This window comes from Ipomoea nil, unplaced genomic scaffold (assembly GCF_001879475.1).
Source record: "Ipomoea nil cultivar Tokyo-kokei standard unplaced genomic scaffold, Asagao_1.1 scaffold0684, whole genome shotgun sequence".
Classification (NCBI taxonomy): Eukaryota; Viridiplantae; Streptophyta; class Magnoliopsida; order Solanales; family Convolvulaceae; genus Ipomoea; species Ipomoea nil.
This window is the reverse complement of record NW_017617112.1, coordinates 1,321,551-1,343,728: the sequence shown is the minus strand read 5'-3', so window position 1 is coordinate 1,343,728 and position 22,178 is coordinate 1,321,551. Positions and strand designations below refer to the sequence as shown.

The 22,178-nt window shown below is 33.3% G+C and overlaps 1 protein-coding gene and 1 non-coding gene across 3 annotated transcripts in view; both read right to left on the bottom strand.

Annotated features, from left to right (window-relative positions):
• Positions 1-22,178, bottom strand: part of LOC109175220 (glycine-rich protein DC7.1-like) — a 76,392-nt gene that overhangs the window by 37,487 nt on the left and 16,727 nt on the right. The window contains exons 1-2 of one of the 2 annotated variants that reach the window (XM_019324481.1): positions 12,285-12,457; positions 11,845-12,198 (exon numbers count right to left, since the gene is read on the bottom strand). The exons of the other annotated variant lie outside the window; for it this stretch is intronic. Of the exons in view, the coding sequence (XP_019180026.1) occupies positions 12,002-12,198; positions 12,285-12,396 (309 nt within the window). The 5' untranslated portion in view covers positions 12,397-12,457 and the 3' untranslated portion in view covers positions 11,845-12,001. Of the gene's footprint in view, positions 1-11,844; positions 12,199-12,284; positions 12,458-22,178 lie in introns of those variants that run through there. 2 annotated transcript variants of the gene reach the window in all.
• On the bottom strand, positions 18,220-18,291 carry TRNAK-UUU. The gene has a single exon. It is a non-coding gene; the product is annotated as a tRNA-Lys (tRNA).

The following is a 22,178-nucleotide window of genomic DNA, read 5'->3' as shown; positions in this document are numbered from 1 at the left end:
ATAATACTAACAGTCCGAAACCAAGAACAAAAAAAATAAACTAGATACGGGTTTCTAACCTGAGGTTTTAACCCAACGAGAAGGAACAAGAAGAAGCAGAGGAAGCCCGAGTCGTGTGTACACACACTCTCCTTAAAACCGATTCGCCACCTCCCGAGGGTGCTAGGATGGTTGTGGCATCAGTCTCCCAGGATAAAACGGACTACGACTTTGGTGTTCGAGCACTCCAATCCAAAGCCCGGCGAACTAGAACACAAGTTGAGCACTCCGATGTTTTACGGAAGATGTTGGCAGAAACTTTTCTCTTTGAAACAAAGGATGAGCATAGAGAGAAGTGAAAAGAAGGCTTTTTGATTTCTCAAACAGAATGAAAACAACAATCTGCCAACATCATGTATTTGTAGGGAAGAGTGGAGTTAAAAGCTTATAATGGCACATTAATCCAACATAAATTCAATTTTATAATTGAATTATAACGTTCGAAACGGTCGTACTTATTATCAAAATAATATCAACGGTCACGAACTTAATACGCGATTAATTCGTACCGACCATATCGACCCGTTTCAAAATATCTGAGTGACCGAGAAGTCCGTACAAACCCGAAGGTTTAACGAATTGGGACCGGAAACCACATCCGAGTGGTCCGCAAGCACCGAAACGGTGCAGCACGAATCAATGCATATAGCATTGACTCATGCTCACCGAATCCATAGCACGAAAGGTGCCTAAGCCAAAGATTAATAAAAATCAAGGCACCACAAACCAAAGCTTAAAATTAAACTTTCAAGTTTCGTGCAGCATCTTTCGTCCATGCATGAAAGCATAGCACGAAAGTACACTCCCAATTCACTAATCAAGCTTTCAAAAGCTTAATTACCATGTTGCAACTTAACCTTTTCCAAAGCTAAATTACAAGCATTCTTTCGTGAATGCTAACTAATTAGCATCAAGATTAGTGCTAATCTTAATTAGTCACTAAACAATAGGTTTAAGTTGTTGACTTCTCTCAAATAGGTTCACTTTGAGAATCAATTTCTCATTCACCTATTATCCATTTTGAGCGTACATTATATCAAATTCTTCGTTTCACTACGAAGAACCCGAATCCACTTTAACCCGACCCAAATCGGAAGTGGACCCCACGTATATTTGTACCACAAAATAATCACTCAAAATGTCATTTTTAGCTAAAAATTCCAACATATACTACCTTGTGATAGAGTCAATAGTACTCAAAAGAAAAAAATCACAATGTCCTTGTCTATACTTTATGTGATTGAAAGTTATTAAGTTACAATAATTGAAGGTGTTGTAGCTACTCGATTCACTTGTGAATAAGGTTTTAAACATGGTGAACTAAATTTGAACTGTCTAAACATGCTTAATTAAAGTCCAGCACTATAGCAATAAATTTTATACATAAAGTGTAACTTACCAAGGAACTAAATTCATTCCTAAATAACGCATTTCAAATAGCATAATAAAATTACATAATTAAAACAATATAATATGCTATGAACAAACAACACATACATAAAATTAAACAATAAACTCATTTTCCTAATAAATTACATAACTTAAAACAATTTAATATGAGTATTCAAAGTATAAAATTAAAACCCAATCCAACAAACTTAATGCTTAAGAAAAGTCCAAAGTTGAATAGTATTTAAATAATGATTAAAAAGAAATTATTATTTTTTAAAGGGCTAAATGAAATATTTTTAAAATATTATTGGAGAAAGGCCCAAAACTAAGAAACAGGTCCAAAGTTGATTTTAAAAAATAAAAGACCAAGTCTGGCTCGTTATGCTGTGCATCCGTGTGCACCATACATGGTGCATACGGATACGAAACGATGTCGTTTTATTAAAAACGCGCGTTCCACTTTAAAAAAAAATTCAGTTTCGATTCCCTTCAACAGCATTATGTTGTTCATAGATTCTGGATTTTTAGTTCAATGATTCTGGATTTTTAGTTCGTTCATTGATTCTGGATATTTAGACGTAAATCGAAACTGATTTTTTTTTCATTCATGCTAGATATTTAGTTCATTCATTATGGATATTTAGTTCATTCATTATGGATTTTTAGTTCATTCATTCTGTAATTTTAGTTCATAGATTCTGGATTTTTAGTTCATTGGTTTTGGATTTTTAGTTCATTGATTCTGGATATATAGTTCAAATTATGCACAATATAAAGATGTTGCTGGGAATCGAAACTGAATCTTTTTTTTTCTAAGTGGGACGCGCGTTTTTAATAAAACGACGTCGTTTTTGCATCCGTATGCACCATGCATGGTGCATACGGATGCACGACATAATTTGCCTATCCGAATGGACAAATTATTGTGTGGACCATGGTCCACACAATGTTATGTGGACCATAACAAAAAATACATTTTTAATATATTAAATGTACACTATTTTTGTACTGAATGTATATTATACAATATAATGTACACTCAGAACAAAAATAATGTACATCCTCTGAATACACAATGTACATTATTTTTATACTAAATATACATTATTTTTGTACTAAATGTACATTATTTTACAGTAGACAAAATATGGTACACACAACTTGTGTGCACCATGATCCACACAATAATGATTGATCCGAATGGCCCAGACCCACACTCCCCAATTGTTATACGGTAGAACTGTGTCCACCTTACACGGTTCTATGTTCATAAATTACTGAACTCTATATTTATAATTATAAAACTCTATATTCATAATTTTTAAACTTCATATTCACAATTATATTATTGAACTCTATATTACAATTACAAAACTCTATGTTCATAATTACTGACTCTATGTTCATAATTATAAAATTCTATGTTCATAATTTTTGAACATCATATTCACAATTAGTAAACTCTATATTCACAATTATAGAACTCTATGTTCATAATTATAAAACTCTATATATGTTCATAATTTTGAATTCTATATTCACAATTAGAGAAAATTACACTTTTGGTCCTATAACTATTGGGGTCTTGTTAATTTCAGTACACGACTTTAAAAACTAACAATTTAATATTGTGACTGCAATTTTTAACACATTTGGTCCATGCCGGCCAAATTACCGGCCAAATGTCACCGGAAAGTTATAAATCATTTTAAATTATATAATAATGGGAGCAAAATGGTCATTTTATGTTTTTTTCTTTAAAAAAAAAAAAAAAAAAAAAAAAAAAAAAAAAAAAAGTTGACCACCGCCTCCGCTGCCAACAACGTCGCACCAACCGCCTGTGAGTGATGCGAATGATCCCGACGGCATTGCTGCGGCATTTGAACATTTGCCCAAAATGGAGTACTGTACATTTGCATGGACTTATTACAATCTTCAGATTTCGCTTTTTCTTTGTGCTGCCATGCCCACGCTGTGGTGAACAATATGCACGGTTGTCCTAATTGGAATGGTCTGAATGGATATATTATTTCTTGTTCGAATTGCGGGTATTTCCCATTGAGGGTTATTTGAGTTCAGTATACATACAACAAACTTATCAGTAACATATCTTGATCGATTTCTGTCAAGAAGATCCATAGATGTAAGTCAAGGTTTCATTTTTATCCTTGAGATTTGACATTTTACTGGTTTCTATTGAATGAGATTGTTGATTAATGTTATAATGAATAAATTATAGGGTAAAAAAGATTGCGCAATCAAGTAATTATCTATGTCCTGCCTTTCATTGGCTGCTAAAATGGAGGAATGTAGGGTGCCTTTCATTCACTGCAACTCTCTATGAAGTAAGAAGAACGAAGTATTAGGGATGAGAAGGAAGAAGAAGGAAGAATATGAAATGACCATATTGCCCTCGGATTAAACAAATTATAATGATTTACAACTTTCGGGTGACATTTGGCCGGTAATTTGGACGGGTGGACCAAATGTGTTAAAAATTGCATAGTCACAGTACTAAATTGTTAGTTTTTAAAGTTGTATATTGAAATTAACAAGACCCCAATAGTTATAGGACCAAAAGTGTAATTTACTCTTCACAATTATGACAATTTTGGAACCGTGTCTACCTTGCAAGGTGGACACAGTTCCACGGCATAATTTGCTCACACTCCCCGCAAATTATTTTGTGAAACCGGGTCTACATTCAAATGTTCACAATTTACCTACTAAATATTCACAATTTACTTTTTAAATAGTTCACAATTTGTATATTACAAACACACAATGTTAATACATATGTAATTGATTATCTTGTTTTGTATTCACAAATTAAATTCCTTTGAAATACTGCACTCACACAACATATTATGATTTGATGACTCTGTATTGTATTCACAAATTTCTTTCTACAGCTGTTATGTGTTTTGACTTAGAAACACAATTCATATTTTAGAAGTTCACAATTCCAATAATAAAAATACACAATTTATAGCGCATTTTGTCAGTGTTAGTAACGGAATATTTCGTTAACTATTTTTTATTATTAAGTTACTCATTGATTTCCATAAGAAAACTCTTACGTTCAAACCCCAGACCAATTAGAGTTGATAATTGTTGAACATATATAATATGAATATGACATATTAAAAAATGCAATATAAAATTTTGTATGAACTTTTGTCAATTAATTAGCCAAACACTATATACATAGCATTCAAAGTTGAACATCAAATATTACAAATAAAGAGCCTTGAAAATCATTTTTTGCATTTTTAAAAACAAATCTAGGTTATGTTTTTTTTTTGTTTTTTTTTTTTTTTGTTTAATTAACCTTCTTTAGATTATTTAAAACAAGAGTCAATATTTTAATTATGTTTTTGCATTATTGGAAATGATTTAGGTCATTATGGTATTAATTGACCAAAGGTAATGTTAAATTTCTTTTGTTTTTATTTCTTTAATGTAACAAAACTAATTAGACCAAATATGCTCTTTTTACAAACTAGCATCAGTAACCTAATTGCACATGAAACACTACCAAAAATAAAAAAGCGAGAAATCAATGAAACCGAAGACAATGACAAACATATCCAAAAGCGAATTAACAAAACTTAAAGTAATTCCAACAAAAAATAGTATCTATTACCTAATACCATACAAACTGTAATAAGTATTTAGATAATTATTTTTTTAAAAAAAGTGCAAATTAAACATTAATTTTAATGTCAAATATAATGAACTTCTTCTATATAATCTTTTATTGATATACTTGAATTATTTATTTAAATACAAACATGTGACATTAAATCAGTCACACAATATGCATGTAAAACTAGTATTATTATATACGAGAAAATCTAAAATCTCTCTATAAATAATCTCTCTCGGCCACTATATCATACTTTTTTTTTTTTTTATTCCACCTGTAATGGAAATTTGAAATCAAAATAATTAAAACGTTTGCTTATTTATTATCTGTAAGAGAAAAATTAATTTATTACAATGTAGTGTCTGTATATAACTACAGATCAATCTCACAACCTCTCTTATGAGGGAGCAACTTAGTATCATTGGACTACAAAGTCATTGGCCAATCTTGAATACATATTTATCTTTCAATGATATATTCTCGGACATTTTAAACTGATACGCGTACGTTACGTTGAAGTGTATCAATGGTCTCCACCTAACTAATAATTAATAATATTTATGTTGATCATCATTATATAACCATAGTAATTTATTGTTGCAGACTATGTCTTATCTTCTTCCCCCAAAAGTTGACTTAATAGCCGCTCACATCCTAGTCCGAGTAAGAAGATGTAAATTATGGTAATTCAGTGATTCAGCAAATAAGGCTAAATGTTAGTGTCATAATGGATCTATCTACTTTAAGCATAATCTTCACACAGACATTGTCAAATTTTGAATATTGGTCTCCCGTCTCCTCTTCACTCAAAAAAAAAAAAAAAAAAAAAAAAAAAACAAACAAAAACAAAAAATAAAAACAAAAACAAAAACAAAAAAAGAAGGAAAATAGAGAAAGAAACTGATCGAAACAATCGTATGCCAAGTTGCCAACCAGTTCATTTATTTATGATAAGGATATTGCAGAGAAGTAACTGTAAGACTGTAAGTGTTACTTTACTACATGTTTTTTTTTTAGGCTCATTTTTTTAAAAAAAAATGAATATATTATTTATAATAATAATAATAATAATAATAATAATTAGTGGTGTGGTGTGGTGTGGTGTTGGTGCTGAGAATAATAATTCAGAAACTAACATGAAGAGCAATGAGAAAGAAGAGAGACAAAAAAATAAATAAATAAAGAATTTAGAAATTGTCAACCTTCTAAAAATTTAATAAGATATTTTTTACCAAACGGACCCTTAATTTCATTGAGTGTAATTAATAAGGGTTAGTTAGTTATTTTTTAAAATATAATTATCAAATTTATAAAAATAATTTTTATATTATTATTATTATTATTGGATACCGAGTATCGGAACCTGGTTGGATCACATATACCCGATCGAACCATTTAAACCCCTCCATAAAACTCAAAATAAATGGGTGTTGCTATTTGCACCACCCTTTGGTCAAAAGTAGGTATAAAGTATCTTGAAATTGTAAAAATGTGAAAATTTTCAATAATTACATATGTGGTGTAAATAGCCAAATGGGGATTCATTTTGCTATTTACACCACCTTGGTCAAACCTCATTTATGAGGTGTAATTAATAATTTTTTAATTCAAAATTAAATTAAGAGAAAATGATACCTTTTTCCCCTAAGTTATATACTTATAGTACTTTTTACCCCTGAATTATTCATGTTAGCATATTAACCCCTCAACTATTCTAAAAGTGACGATTCCCCCCCCCCCCCCCCCCCCCCCCCCTCCCCTCCTTCGATATATTAAATTGTCATTTTTACCGTTAAAGTAAATATTTTATTTATTTTTCTTCTCTAACAAATTATTGCGTATACGTAGGGATGACCACGGTTCGGTTCTAACTGAACCGGACACTATAGCAATCGAATTAAAAGTTTCCGGTTAAGGGAAAATTGTACACTTTTTTCCTCTGAGTTATATGATTATATCAATTTTTTTTCTCTCAGTTATTTGTTCATCCACATTTGCTCCCTCAATTATATTAAAAGTGGCAGATTTTCTACATTTTATGTTAGGTGAACATTTTTACCCTTAAAACTAAATATTTCATTTATTTTTTCTTCTCCAACAAATTATTGTTAATATGTACGGATGATTATGGTTCGAAACAATTTTTTATTTTATTGCCAATTCAAAATTTATTTATTTATTTATTTATTATAAATTCTATTTCTTATTTTTAAAATAATATAAATTCAATAATTATTTTATTTTATTTTATTTCATTTTTTCGGTTCTGAATCGTAAGTATAAGAAAATAAAGTTGTGTTGTGCCTTCACAATTAGTTAGATTTGTTCTATATTTTCTTAAACATTTTTAACCCTAAGAATCTAAGCTTCACTCCCAAGGTTCGGACCTATGACCATTTATTTGAAATGGTAATTGAAATGTCATCATATTACATGATAGTTGGCTTAATCATATTATATATAATTAGTATTGTCCCGTGCGATGCATGGACTAAATATTAAAAATTTGTTTGTAATGTTAGAATAGGTAAAAAAATGTTTTTAATAATGGTATTTGAAGTACAGAAGAAGAAAACATGAACCACAATTTAATTGTTTAAAATTACATTTTTATTAAGTATATGACAAAATAATTATGATATTGTATTTACAATATTTAATTTAATAATTGAAAATAGTATGAAAAAGTTACTATATATTATTAATCGCAACTAGCGGTATACATATTTAATCTTGAGTATGTTTACTCCTAGTATGCTACCCATGCGATGCACGGAATGAATATTGGACAACATTATAATAATATTATTTATTAAAAAATACATAACCTAATATCAACATAGTTGCAATTCATATTCATATATATATATATATATATATATATATATATATATATATATATATATATATATATTATATACTAGTCTTTTTTATGCGCGATGCGCAAAAACATATGCCCAATATTTATAATTTTAAAAATAACTAATAGATATTTACTAATTAAAATCTAAGTGAAATAAAATTTATTTATTATATTAATCCAATATATAATGAATATATAATGTTTTACAAATATTGTTATCACTAAAAAATATAAGAAAAGATATGATGGATGCATGTGTATGGTAAAAGTAATGGAAAAGATAACGGAAGTTATAACGGTAAGGGTATTTTTGTTAAAAAAATTATATAGTACAACTCTAAAAGCACAATGTACAAAATGGTTAGCATTGAAAACATGGACATAAATGAGGGATATAACTTTGATTGAGACTTATTATGTTTTTAGATATATATATATATATATATATATATATATATATATATATATATATATATATATATATATATATATATATATATATATATACACACACACATACCATATGGTCTTATGAAAATTACATGTTGTTAATACCAACATTTAACCATTAATATCAACATTTAATTTTCACAAGACCATATGACTTTATTATAATTAAGATTAAGATAATCATATAAAAAACAATTGCTGTTAAATCAAAGTAATTGTAGATTACTAGTATATATGTCCTTTAATGAAGGTGTGCATTCCTCAAAAAGAGAGAAATCAAATATAATCTTAGATATAAAATCACACTCCAAAATGCCATTGGAACGTAATGGATTGTCAACTTCAATATGACTGCGAAAGCCTAAGAAATCAATATCCCCCCCTCCCCCCCCCCCCCCCCTTTTTAATTGGAATGAAGTTCAGAAGAGTAATATATAACACGTGTGATTGCAAATTAAAACAAACTCCCTTTGGCTTTGCTTACGATTCAGAACCGAAAAAATAAAATACAAAAAAATAATTATTAATTTTTTAAATAAGAAATAAAATTTATAATCAATAAATAAATTTTGAACTGACAATAATAAATAAAAAAAAAATTGTTTGAACTGAACCGTGACCATCCGTACATATAAACAATAATTTGTTGGAGAAGAAAAAATAAATGAAATATTTAGTTTTAATGGTAAAAATGTCTATCAAACATAAAAGGAAGAAAACATGCCACTTTTAATATAACTAGGAGGCAAATGTGGATACATGAATAACTAAGAGGGAAAAAGTGTTAAAAGCATATACCTAAGGGGAAAAAGTGTCATTTATAATAAATATTTGTTAAAAAAATAATGTTTGACTAAAATTAATGAAGGTGGTGCAAATAGCAATTTTTCATTTACACCACCTAAAAGTTATCACACCTATTAAATAGGTGGTGCAAATAGCAATTAGGGTGGTGCAAATAGAATTCCCCAAATAAATACCCCTTTAACTCCCAATAATTACCTCATTATTATTCCCCTTTACGGCCTTACCCACAAAACAAATTAGCCGTTGGCTTCTTTACAACCTCCCACCTCCTTTATGCCTCAGTAAATTAGCTATTAATTGCCCCACTAAAAACCACTGATTTATTACCCATAATTATCCATATATCCTAATGAATTCTCTACTAATGATCCAACGTTTATAATCCTTAATCCTACTACTATAATAGCACGTTTGGTTTGCGAAATAGACCTAGAATGAAATAGTATTTCCAGTAACAGACATATTCCATTGTTTGGTAAAAACATCTATTCTTAGGAACAATATTCCTGGGGATTGACCTATTCCCCTTGCAAGGTGAATAGAGATTCATGTGGGCCCCTTGGTATTAGGTTATTCTTGAGTTCTCAGGAATAGTCTAAAGTTCTATTTCCTATTTTAACCCCCAATTAAATTTATTTCTTATTTCACCACCGTCGCCACCACCAGCATTTCCACCACCACCACCACCACCATCGTCGCCACCACTACCACCACCATCGCCGCCACCACCACTACCACCACCACCACCATTTCCACCACCACATATTTTTATATGGGTATTTATGTCTTTTAAAACATATTTCACTTCTATTCCTTAAACCAATCAAACATTGTAATATAATTCCTAAAGTCTATTCCTTCCGTGAACCAAACAATAAAATACAATTCTTATTCTATTCTTTGTCTATTCCATTCCTTATGGAATAACATCCTATTACCCCAAAATTCATTTTGTGAACCAAACGTGCTGTAAAAGGCTATGTAAAAAAAGAAAGGGGCCCACATTTTTTCTTCTTCACATGAGATGACTCTTCCTCATCATTCTTCCACTCTTATATGAAGGGACCATCCATTCCATCACTCTTTCCATATCACTCTTCCTCATCACCACGGGAAGACTCATTTCTTACAAGGAAGGCATCATTCTCTCAAGAAGAAGATTCCATCTCTATGTACAAAAATAGCCATATATACAAACATGTACAAATACCTATAAAATAGTGCAATTCTTGACTTGGCACCGCCCAAAAAGACTCGTGGTTTTCACCTTTCGGTTTCCATGTAAAAATTATTGCATTCATTCTTTTCATATCTATTTTTTATATATCATTTCTCCCTATTTTCCGATGATTCACCAACTAAACCCGGTTGTGTTGGACCGTCGGTGGGCTCCCAAAAGTCCGAAAACCAACAATTATTATTATATAAATATCTCAAATTAAAAAAAAAAAGACTTATGAAAGTGGACCAATGTTATTATTCATGATTTATATATGTCTATATTTGTATGTGTTTTTTTTACAGGAAGGGAAGCGCGAAGCCCCAGTGAAAAAAAAGCAAAAATCAGTCGCCGCCGACATGGGGAGCCCCGATACAATCCTTATGAACGCACGCCGCGAGGTCGACATTCGGAAAAAAATAAAGCAAGGTCAAATCAGGCCACGACCATGGTTCTTCACCAGCCAATTCCCCACTTAATTTTGTTCGCGCAAAATGTGGCAGCACTTGACATTCCAACCATTCTAAATCCAAGATTTTCACTCAAAAATGATATGATGTTGTTAAGGGTTCCTCCACCTCTGGCGTCAAAAAATGGATCATTAATATTTGTATGTTTAATGAGTTATACATTCTGCTACAAATATTATATTATCATTCTTGTCATATAAAATTATCTACTTGGTTAAACTTCCTAGTATATATTAAACGTTTCCAAAATTATATTTAACCATTTATCGTATCTAAAATTTTTACTTTAACAACTATTAATAATAACATAATTATTACTCAAATTATCCACTATATTTTTAATACATGCATTGTGTCACCATAATAATTTATTGTTGCAGACGCCCTGTTTGGTAACATACTTAACTTATCAGTCAATTTTGATTTGTTTGACCACTACTAACTGTTTGACTAGCCAACTCAATTGAAACACCATCATATCTTATCTGGAACATAAGAATATATATGCTAAGAGTTTTTCGCACTTTTGGTCCTACGACTATAGTGACACTATTAGGATTGATCCAAGACTTTCAAATTTTGCAATAATCTCAATCCACGACTATTGTTTTTTTGCAAAAATAGTCTTTCTGGCCTATTTTTCGTCAATTTCTCACCGGAGTAAGAACCATTTCCAACCAAAACGGGCCGAAAAATTGACGAAAAATAGGCCAGAAGGACCATTTTTGTAAAAAAAAAAACAAAAGTCGTGGACCGAGATGACAAAGTTTGAAAGTCGTGAGTCAATCCTGATAATGTTACTATAGCCAGAAAAAAATTCTATATGCTAAATTGAATGGTAATTATATTCAATCAAATAGTTAGTTTAGTAATCATAAAATTTTAAATTTGAACTCTTTGAGAGAGCATACCCTCGTGGTCTGTACCTTAAGGAAAATAAAGAAGGAAACAGATGGAAACAATTGTATGGCAACCTGTTCATTTATTTATGATAAGGATATTGCAGAGAAGTAACTGTAAGTGTTACTTCACTACATGCATTATTATATTACAGATTGCCAATACACACTATTTTCATATGCATTTACGGAGTCCATATATATCGGTGAGGCTTATGGCTCTGTATCCACGGGCTCCCCCTTGTATGAGCAGCACCTGTTGCAGCCTCCGTGGTAGCTGGCACAGCAACCGTGATGGCATCCGCCTCCGTGCCCACCGCCGTGTCCACCGTGCCCATAGCCGCCACCGCCGTGTCCACCGTGCCCATACCCACCACCGCCGCCATGTCCCCCGTGCCCATATCCATTGGCTGTTTAATCAAAGCTAATAGTGTTAAAACAAGCCAAAACTGACTAATAAGCTAACTATGTTACCAAACAGGACAGTTTAACTTACGCTGAACTGAAGTAGTAGTAGTCTCGGCCATTTCCCTGGCCGTAACCTCGGAAGCGATCAAGAGAAACACAGCCAAAGAAAGGCCGAGGAGAACAACAACCTTTGAACCCATATTTTAAAACTCTTTACTATGTAAGATTGATAGTTGAGGGATGAAGAAAACTGGAGAAATGATGTGTGTATTTATAGGAGGATGAAGGTGTTCATGTTAGTACGTAGAGACACAGCTCATTAATAGTGTTGGGACCACTGTCTTGCTGGTGGTTGAGTTTATGGTTTTCAAATCTACACATATATCTTTACTACATTGACTTGGTCGTATGGTTACAGCAATAATTCTGTACTAATATTTTCATAGATTTCTTGTTATATAATTCATTTTTTTTTTAATTTATTTTAAGTGGCGGTGATCAAATTGATTTTGGATTGCTAGTTAGTGAAAATATATTTTCAGTAGAAAACGTTACCGTGATAAAATTTAGTTCAAATTTAAACTGGATAATACAAGGCAAATTATATCGACCTAGATATATAAAACTAATATGGGTGACTCTCTTGACAGATCGTCTCATAGATCCTTATTCGTAAAACGAATCTATAATATTTATAATAAAAACGAAGGAGTTCCCAAGTGAAAAATGCACATAAATCTCAATCATTAATTTAGTCAAGATCAACTGCTCTTTAAATAAAATTCTACACTTCTAATCTACAAAAAGAAGTGCACTGCAAGACAACAATATTCACTACAAGACACAAAGATGTATAAGCAAAATTTGAATTTGAATTGAACTATGTTTTCAACAACAAATATATATATATATATATATATATATATATATATATATATATATAGAGAGAGAGAGAGAGGGTTGCATTCAAATACAAACTCTCTTAAAATACAAACCACCCTTAAAATACAAACTTGAGCTCGTGTACACATTAACATACTTACATGCACACAGGGCGCATTGTCAACAATTTCTGAGAATAGCTCGTGCACACATTAACATACCTACATGCACACACGTGTTGGAGGAAAATTCACAACCATCTATCAAAGCTCGTGCACACATTAACATATTTACATGCACACATCGCGTAGAAGGAAAAAATCACAACCATCCATCAAAGCTCGTGCACACATTAACATACTTACATGCACACTGGGTACACTGTCACAATAATATCTGGGATTAGCTCGTGCACACATTAACATACTTACATGCACACAGTTTGTATTTTAAGAGAGTTTTGTATTTGAAAATAATTATATATATATATATATATATATATATATATATATATATATATATATATATATATATAAAGAGAGAGAGAGAGAGAGAGAGAGTAAGGTTCTCGTGCAGTTGAATGCTTCCCGTGCGGTTGTGCGATTGATTAATGTGCGTGAGTTTTGTACTTAAGGTGTATGAGTCTTGTGCCTAAGATGCGTGAGTTGTGTGCTTAGTGTGCGTGACTGTGTTCTTCATCCAGTGCTGTAAAAATTATGCGCATCCACTGCTGCATTTTCTTTTTGTTTTTTCGTTTCGAAGTGGTGGATGAATGGATTTTGTCTTGTTTTTAACATAAAATCAGAACAATCATATGTGCGTTTACATATATCCATCAATCCACACACAATCAGAAAAGCTTCACCCACCTTCTCTTTCTGTTCTGCTTCTTGTAATTTTGAACTCAAGTCACGCACATTAAGCACAATACTCAGCCACATTAAGTACAAAACTCACGCACATTAACATTACACACTCATGCACATTAAGTATAAATCTCAGGCACATTAAGCACGCGACTCACGCACATTAAGTATATAACTCACGCACATTAATCTACTGCACAACCGCACGGGAAGCCACAAATGCACGTGATCCCTTCCCTATATATATATATATATATATATATATATATATATATATATATATAGTGTATAGGGAAGCGTATTTTCCAAATAATAATAATAATAATAGACAAATTATGATCTTATGAAACCATTTCACGAATTCTCATCTGTAAGAAGGGTTGATTTTTTTTTTTTCATAAATATTACATTTTTCTACATAAATACTACAACTTTTATTATAAGTAACACTTCAACTCTTAATATTACATTTTAATTTATAAATATTATATTTTTACCTTCAAAAAGTATACATTTTCATCAAAACAATCATTTTTTTTTTGTAATAAGTATTACACTTTCTCTCATAAGCAGTGTTGCAAAATCGCGCCTAGGCGCTAGCCGGCTCCCGGCCGCGGCGAGGAAGGCCGAATTGGCCTCCTCCGCGACCGGCCGACCAAACCGCCGGTTTTTTTTTTTTTTCGCGTTGTAAAGTTGGAAAAGTTCGGGAAGGCATAACTTTTGACTCGGTTGTCCGTTTTGGACAAATTTTTTTTTTCAAATATCGTATTTTTTCGAGATCTATCCACCGCAAACTCCGTAGGCGGTTTGACCAACTAATTTCTTTAAAAAATGCTTCTTTTGCTCTTAATTTTAGTTTTTTTTTATGTATTTAGATAGTTTAAACAATCTTTTGAAAAAATTTATAACCACTTACGTAAATAGTTTCTAAGAAATAACTATGGGAACCTTATGTTTTATTAGTAAATTTTGATATTTTTTATTTTTTATTTTTTTTTTAATTTAAAAAAATAAAAAATAAATAAAAGTAAATAAATAAATAAATAACAAATCGGCGCCCCCTTGGCGCCTAATGTGTTTTGCAACATTGCTCATAAGTAACCATTCAACAATCTATCCATGATTAATATTTTCTTTTTCATAAATATTCAACCCTAAATATAAATTTTTGATTTGAAGGTATTACATTTTTCCTTACACATTTCCTTATAAGTAACAAATCATTTATTCATGATTAGTATTACATTTTCCAATATAAGTATTATATTTCTATTATAACATAACATGTCTTACGATAAAGATTCGTGAGAAAGTCTCACAGAAGAGTCACTCTTAAAAAGTTTTGGAAGAAGATGACGAAACGTATGGAACAAAAATTACTTAGAAGAAGTGAACGTAAAGATTAAAGAAACGGGAATAAGTGTATGGCAACCTGATTTTTTATTTATATGATAAAATATATAAGAATAAATGTCAAATTAACCATCGAACGAAATGTAAAAATACAATTAAGTCATTCAATTTTTTTAAAAAAAAAAGTGCAATTGAACCATCCAACCTTGTAAAATCATGCAATTTGTCCCAAGTGACCTGAAGTAGCAGGTTACCAACAGGTAATTAAATAAAATTTAAAAATAAATAAAAAAAAGATTAAAAAAAAAAAAAAAAAAAAAGGTCTCCGATGGGAGACTGGCGGTCCATCAGAGACCAACAGATCCATGGAACTCCATAGATCTGGAGAAGAAGGATCTCCAGAAATTCATGGGGACAAGACCGTCTCCACATATTTCTGGAGACCAAGGAATTGAAAGGCGGCTACCTTCATCCTTCAATTTAAACCTTTAAAAATAATTGAAGGATGGAGAAGTCCAAATCCATGGAGATGAAACCTTCGTCTCCATGGATTTGGAAACGGAGGTGATGAAGGCAGCCACTAGGCAGCCATAGTGGCTGCCTTCATCCCTTCATAATTTTTTTTCAAAGTTTTGAAGGGAAGAAAGCAGCCACCATGGCTGCCCTCTTCCCTTATTTTGTCTCCAAAACCATGGAGACCTGTAGTTGGTCTATGAGACCGAGCTTCTTCTTCTTCTTCTTCTTCTTTTTAATCTAATTTGTAAGTGTAAAATAAATTTATACTATTGGCTATTTTATTGGCTTTACTAGATTTAAATTTAAACAGTGTTGTTAGTGTTAATTCTTTTATGGACCATGTGAGTACATAATTAGTGGCCAGCATGGATTGTTTATTTGAGTCTACGGTGAAGCATTCAAAGAGCAAAATGAGTGGTTGTGGCTTATTCGAACAGTGGAAGGCTAAGGAAGAGGCTACAATTGAGGATCAAAACAAAAGGCTCATGAAGCACTATAAAAGCACACTGCTCGAATGAATACATTGCCAATTTGATTCTTACACATTTCGAGAGCTATCCTGAATTTACAAAGCTATTTTATGTTTTAATGTGATTTATGATTTAATTCTTAAGAGTATTTAAATTGTACTACATGATCAGTACGTGGTACTGCTGAAGCAACTTGTGAAGATTGTTCGGGTATTCGTGTGTCAGTCCTGGATAGGTGTTAGAAAGAGTGATAGTGGTAAAGGCTGGAGGTCGTCTTCATTTACCTCTTGTAATACTCCTTTTGGTGAACATCTATAGTGGATTGGGCAGACGTGGGTTGCCCCGCAGACGTAGGAGAAGGAGCTCCGAACTGCGTAACAATTTCTTTGTGTTTTTAATTTACTTTTTGCTTTCTGCAGTTATTATTTATACTTGCACAAACAAGTTTAATTAATTAACTAAATTGGTGCATAACTAATTAACAAGTAAAAACACATAACTTTTATATTTCAAGTGTTACGGTGCAATTTCATAATTATCTGTTGGTCTCCGATGGGGAAGACCGTCAGTCTCCCATCGGAGACATTTTTTTTAATCTTCTTTTTATTTATTTTTTAATTTTATTTAATTACTTATTGGTAACCTGCTACTACAGGTCACTTGGGACAAATTGCATGATTTTATCATGTTGAATGGTTCAATTACACTTTTTTTTAAAAGTTGAGTGGTTTAATTACATTTTCACGTTTCGTTCGATGACTAATTTGACCCTTATTCCAAATATATATAATGCAGAGAAGTACGCATATATGTACGTTGGTAATATTTCACTACATACATTATTATTATTATTATTATTATTATTATTATTATTATTATTATTATTATTATTATTATTATTATTATTATTATTGTTGTTGTTGTTGTTGTTGTTGTTGTTATTGTTGTTGTTCTAAAGAATATTCTACACAAAATAATCAAGAAATGGAAAAAATGGTTCAAATGTTTCAGTCTGCAGCTTGATGGGAGAATATAGTTGTTGTTCTTTTGTGTGTCCATTGTCAGCTAGGTATAAAACCATATAACAATAATCTATGTGTTCTTGGATGATTGGCTGATGATTGCATTGATTTTAAAGTGTAACTTTGAGATGAAAATTTTGTAAGTGAGTGCCTCACAGTCTGGTTTGTGCTTAAAAAAAATCTTTTACAGTACAAAGGCCATCTTCTACAGGTAGGATCTTATTCCTTGTACAACTTCATCACCTTTATTCTCCTCATCCACAGAATGAGTATCCTCCGAACCAAGCGTACGTGAAACCATAGGATCCAGGCAACTATTCTGGCCAGAACAACAATGCTGAGATTTTTCCCCGTTATCCCCAACCGCTTGTGAACTAGAAAACACTGGCGGCATCCCATTCTCAGTCACCTGTCTATCAAACCCAGAGTTTCCGGCGACCAAATCAGTTCCAATTTCTTCTCCAGCTGGCGGGGCATTTATCGTGCGTCTAATAATGACCATGGAACATAGTTGGTCTCCACACACCAAAGAGATTGCGAACCCATTCTAATGAGCATCTATTTACAAATAATAATAATAATAATAATAATAATAATAATAAATAATCTATGTCAATATATTACCGGTAACCTGTAGAAAATCTGCTAAAAGTTCTAGGTGGAAAAAAATTACTGGTTTGTGGTTCAAAATATATGTTATGAAAGTTCAGGGTGTGGCATGAATAATCGGGTATAGTTTATGGTGCGGCATGAATAATCGGGTATAGTTCATGGTGCGGGATGACACTTTAGCCAATATTATATGATAATGTAAAGGAAAAGTATTTAACCAAGTGTTTATGAGAGAAAATTAAAATTCTGACCAATTACAAAATATACAAATTTGACATAAGTGTCCAAACATTGCTTTCATTCACCATCTGTGGGGATTAAACCCACGACCACATGGTTAAAAGCCACGCGCTCTACCACTGAGCTAAGATGGTTGTCCAATTAATTTATCAAATTAATTATCTTGTTTGGTTTGTACCTATATGTCTATCAATTACACACCACATACACACACCCACCCATATCTCTTCTAGCTCTACGGCGGGTTCCGAGCCTTTCCTCAATGGCTCTTTTTTCATATCCTTTATCTACGGTGATCACGGGTGATTGCCCTTCCCCTAGTTTCTGGCAGGCTTTCCCGTGACATTCATGACCTAACTGTTAGTCCCCGTAAACTACCCCGATCCTGCTTGGGTGTGGAATTTTTGGCACAAGTGTTCCCTTGACAGGATTCCCCCTATGTTTGTCAACCCTGGCCTCCCTAGGATGATGTTGTGGGTGCAAGTCATCCTGACGATCACTAAATTGGTGCATAACTAATTAACAAGTAAAAACACATAGCTTTTATATTTCAAGTGTTTCGGTGCAATTTCAATTGGTATCAAAGCCTGTAGACTTGATCTATTAGTCTATCGATCTGGCGAATCCGTGCATCTTGAATTTATCTCTTCAGCGACTCTTTTTATTTTTAAGTTTATTGCTTATTTGTTTGATCTCAGGGTATTGAGTTTTGCAGAATGGATCGAACTAAAGCCATTCCCCAGTTGACTGGCGACAACTACGCATATCGGAAGGCGCGCACCCGTACGCATCTAAAGGCTCAAGGGGAAGCTGTATGGCGGTCTGTGGTGTCAGGATGGACACATCCCACTAAACCCAGTTCCAGTGCTGATGGAACAGAAGTCACTAAACCAGAGACTGAGTGGACTCAAACAGAAATAACCAATGCAGGAAATAATGACAAAGCCTTAGACACAATTTATTCTCTTATGCATGAAAGCCAGTTTTCAATTGTTGCAGGTATTCCTTCGGCTAAAGGTGCTTGGGAGGCTCTTGAGTCTACATACGAAGGAACTACATCGGTAAAATAGTCAAAGCTGCAACTGGTCCAGTCAGAATTCGAAGAACTGCGCATGAACGAGGATGAGACAATCATCAACTTTCATACACGCGTACAGGAACTGGCGAATCGCGCAATGGTCCTTGGTGAACCATTCTCGCAAGAAAAACTTGTTAAGAAGATACTGAGATCTTTACCGCCCAGGTTTCGAATGAAAGTCACAGCCATCCAAGAGCATGATGGCTGGGAGAAAAAATCTGTTACTCAGCTAATGGGAAATCTTAAAACATATGAAATGGAGATTTTAACTGATCACACAAAAAAACAAAAAAATATTGCTTTTGCCATGAAGAAAATAATGTTGTATCCGATACAGATGAAATTAGTGATGATACAGTTGCGTTCTTAACTAAACAGTTTTCTAAAATTTTGAAACAGGTATCCAAAAACACTCGCAACAGAAATTCACAAAAGGGAGCAACGTCGTTCAAAACTGCACCTAGGACAGGGGCGTCAAACGCCAAGCAATCTGTCTCACGTCCAGGACAGTCCAAAGAAAGATCCAACAACAAAGGCATCAAGTGTTATGAATGCGAGGGATTTGGGCATGTACAAGCTGAATGCGCCACCTATCTTCGACGCAAAAAAGTCTATGTCAGCCATTACCTGGAGCGATGACGAGCCCGACGTTGAACTAACTTGGTTAGATGTCGAAGAAATTTCGGGTAATTTTGTTGCATTCACAGCACGATTTACTGACAGTTCAGAACCTGTTGAAGACTCAGAAGGTGGTGAATTTAATAAGTTGTATCCCAAATGGGAAGCATTAAGAAAAATGAACTGCAAACTAGCTAGTGAAATAGAGATTGTAACGAATGCAAATAAAGTATATCAAAATCAAGTAGCTGATAGGAATGTTTTGCTTAAAGAAGCAGCAGGTCGAGAAGAAAGACTACAACACGAAGTACGAAACGGAAAGGTACTTCTTAAGGAAGCAGCTGACCGAGAAGTAAAACTCCAACAAGAAGTTCAGAATTTGAAACAGGAGCTCAGCACCTACAAACGACAAATCCAAATGATGGATACCACTTCAACACTCGATAAGATTCTTGATTCCGGCAGGAAAACTTCTGGAAAATTTGGTTGGGCTTCACTGGCAGTAACTCCAAAGATAAGACTGTATTTGTCAAAGCATCTGGACCTGATCCAGACGACATCCCTGAATGCAGCACTGTGAAACGCTCCTATGGTAAAGTAAACGTACATAAGATGAGTTATAAGCTATATAATCCTGTTTGCCACTATTGCAGGTTACGCGGACATACCAGACCTGAATGTTACTACTTCTACAACGATCAAAGGATTGAGAAGTTCAGGCACAAGAACATTCACCCGTTCACAAAACAGATTTGGATCAAAAAGGCTGATTATATATCTTTTGTTTCATTTCATACTAAAAGTGCAGAACGAGAAGAGAAATGGTATTTTGACAGCGGGTGTTCCCGTCACATGACAGGGAATGTAAAATTCCTGAACAACGTCAATACCAGTAACGATGAAGTTACTTTTGGTGACGGTGTCAAAGGTTAAGTGACTGGCGTAGGCACTTTAAATGTAACTGGTTTGCCAAAACTGGACAAAGTGTTACTTGTCCGTGGACTTCACGCTAATCTTATTAGCATAAGTCAATTGTGCGACCAAAACTGGAAAGTGTGTTTTACTAAAAATAGCTGCAGTGTGATGGACAACACAAATCAATGTGTCATGGAAGGTAAACGATCAACTGATAATTGCTATATCCTAACAAATAATGTGCTAGTTGCATGACCAGCATGAATGAAGCTGAGCTATGGCATCAAAAAATGGGTCATCTTAGTTATAGACTTCTCGATAAACTTGTAAAAATAGAAGGTGTTCGTGGGCTACCAAAGATGAAAGTAGAGTCACCTATCTGTGGTGCCTGCTAAGCTGGGAAACAAATCAGATCAGCTCACCCTGCTCAACACACCATAAACACAAGTCGGTGCCTGGAATTGATTCACATGGACCTCGTTGGACCAACTCAGACAGAAAGTTTTGGAGGTAAAAAATATATACTAGTATGCGTTGATGATTTTTCTCATTTTTCTTGGGTTATGTTTCTCAGGGAAAAATCCGAGGCACTTGAGGCATTCAAGACACTGGGATTAAAACTTCAAAAAGAAAGAAATGAATCCATCAGTAGAATCCGAAGCGATCACGACAGAGAATTCGAGAACAAGCTGTTCGACGACTTTTGTAATCAACAAGGGATTACACGAGTATTCAGCCCCAAAAACTCCACAACAAAACGGAGTTGTGGAAAGGAAAAATCACACTATCCAGGAGATGGGTAGAGTATTGCTCAACGCCAAAGGACTACCACAAAAATTCTGGGCAGAAGCTGTAAACACCGCGTGTCACATCATCAACAGAGTTTACCTACGTCTGGGTACAATACAAACTCCGTACGAGCTTTGGAAAGGTAAGAAACCGAACATTACTTATTTTCACATTTTCGGCTCACGCTGTTTTATTTTGAAAGATAGGAATCCTACTTCTAAATTTGAACCAAAAAGCGATGAAGGAATTTTTCTCGGATATTCCACCAACAGCAGAGCCTATCGAGTATACAATAAAGCGACCAAAACCATCATGGAGTCCACAAATGTCATCATTGATGATCAACCCAGTGAAATTACTGAACCTATCCAATCCGACCCAGTGACAGAACCTGAAACTGACCGACCTAAAACTCCTGACGCTGGTACTCCAGAACCAGACCATGAGTCACCTACTTCATTGCCCATAGATAATCAACCTGAATATGAACCTGAGACAGAATCAGAAAATGATCATGATGACATTGATATTCCAACTCGTATCCAGAAAAATCATCCAATCCAAAATGTAATTGGAGATCCCAGTTCAGGTATAAAAACTAGAGGTAAACCAAAGCGTGAC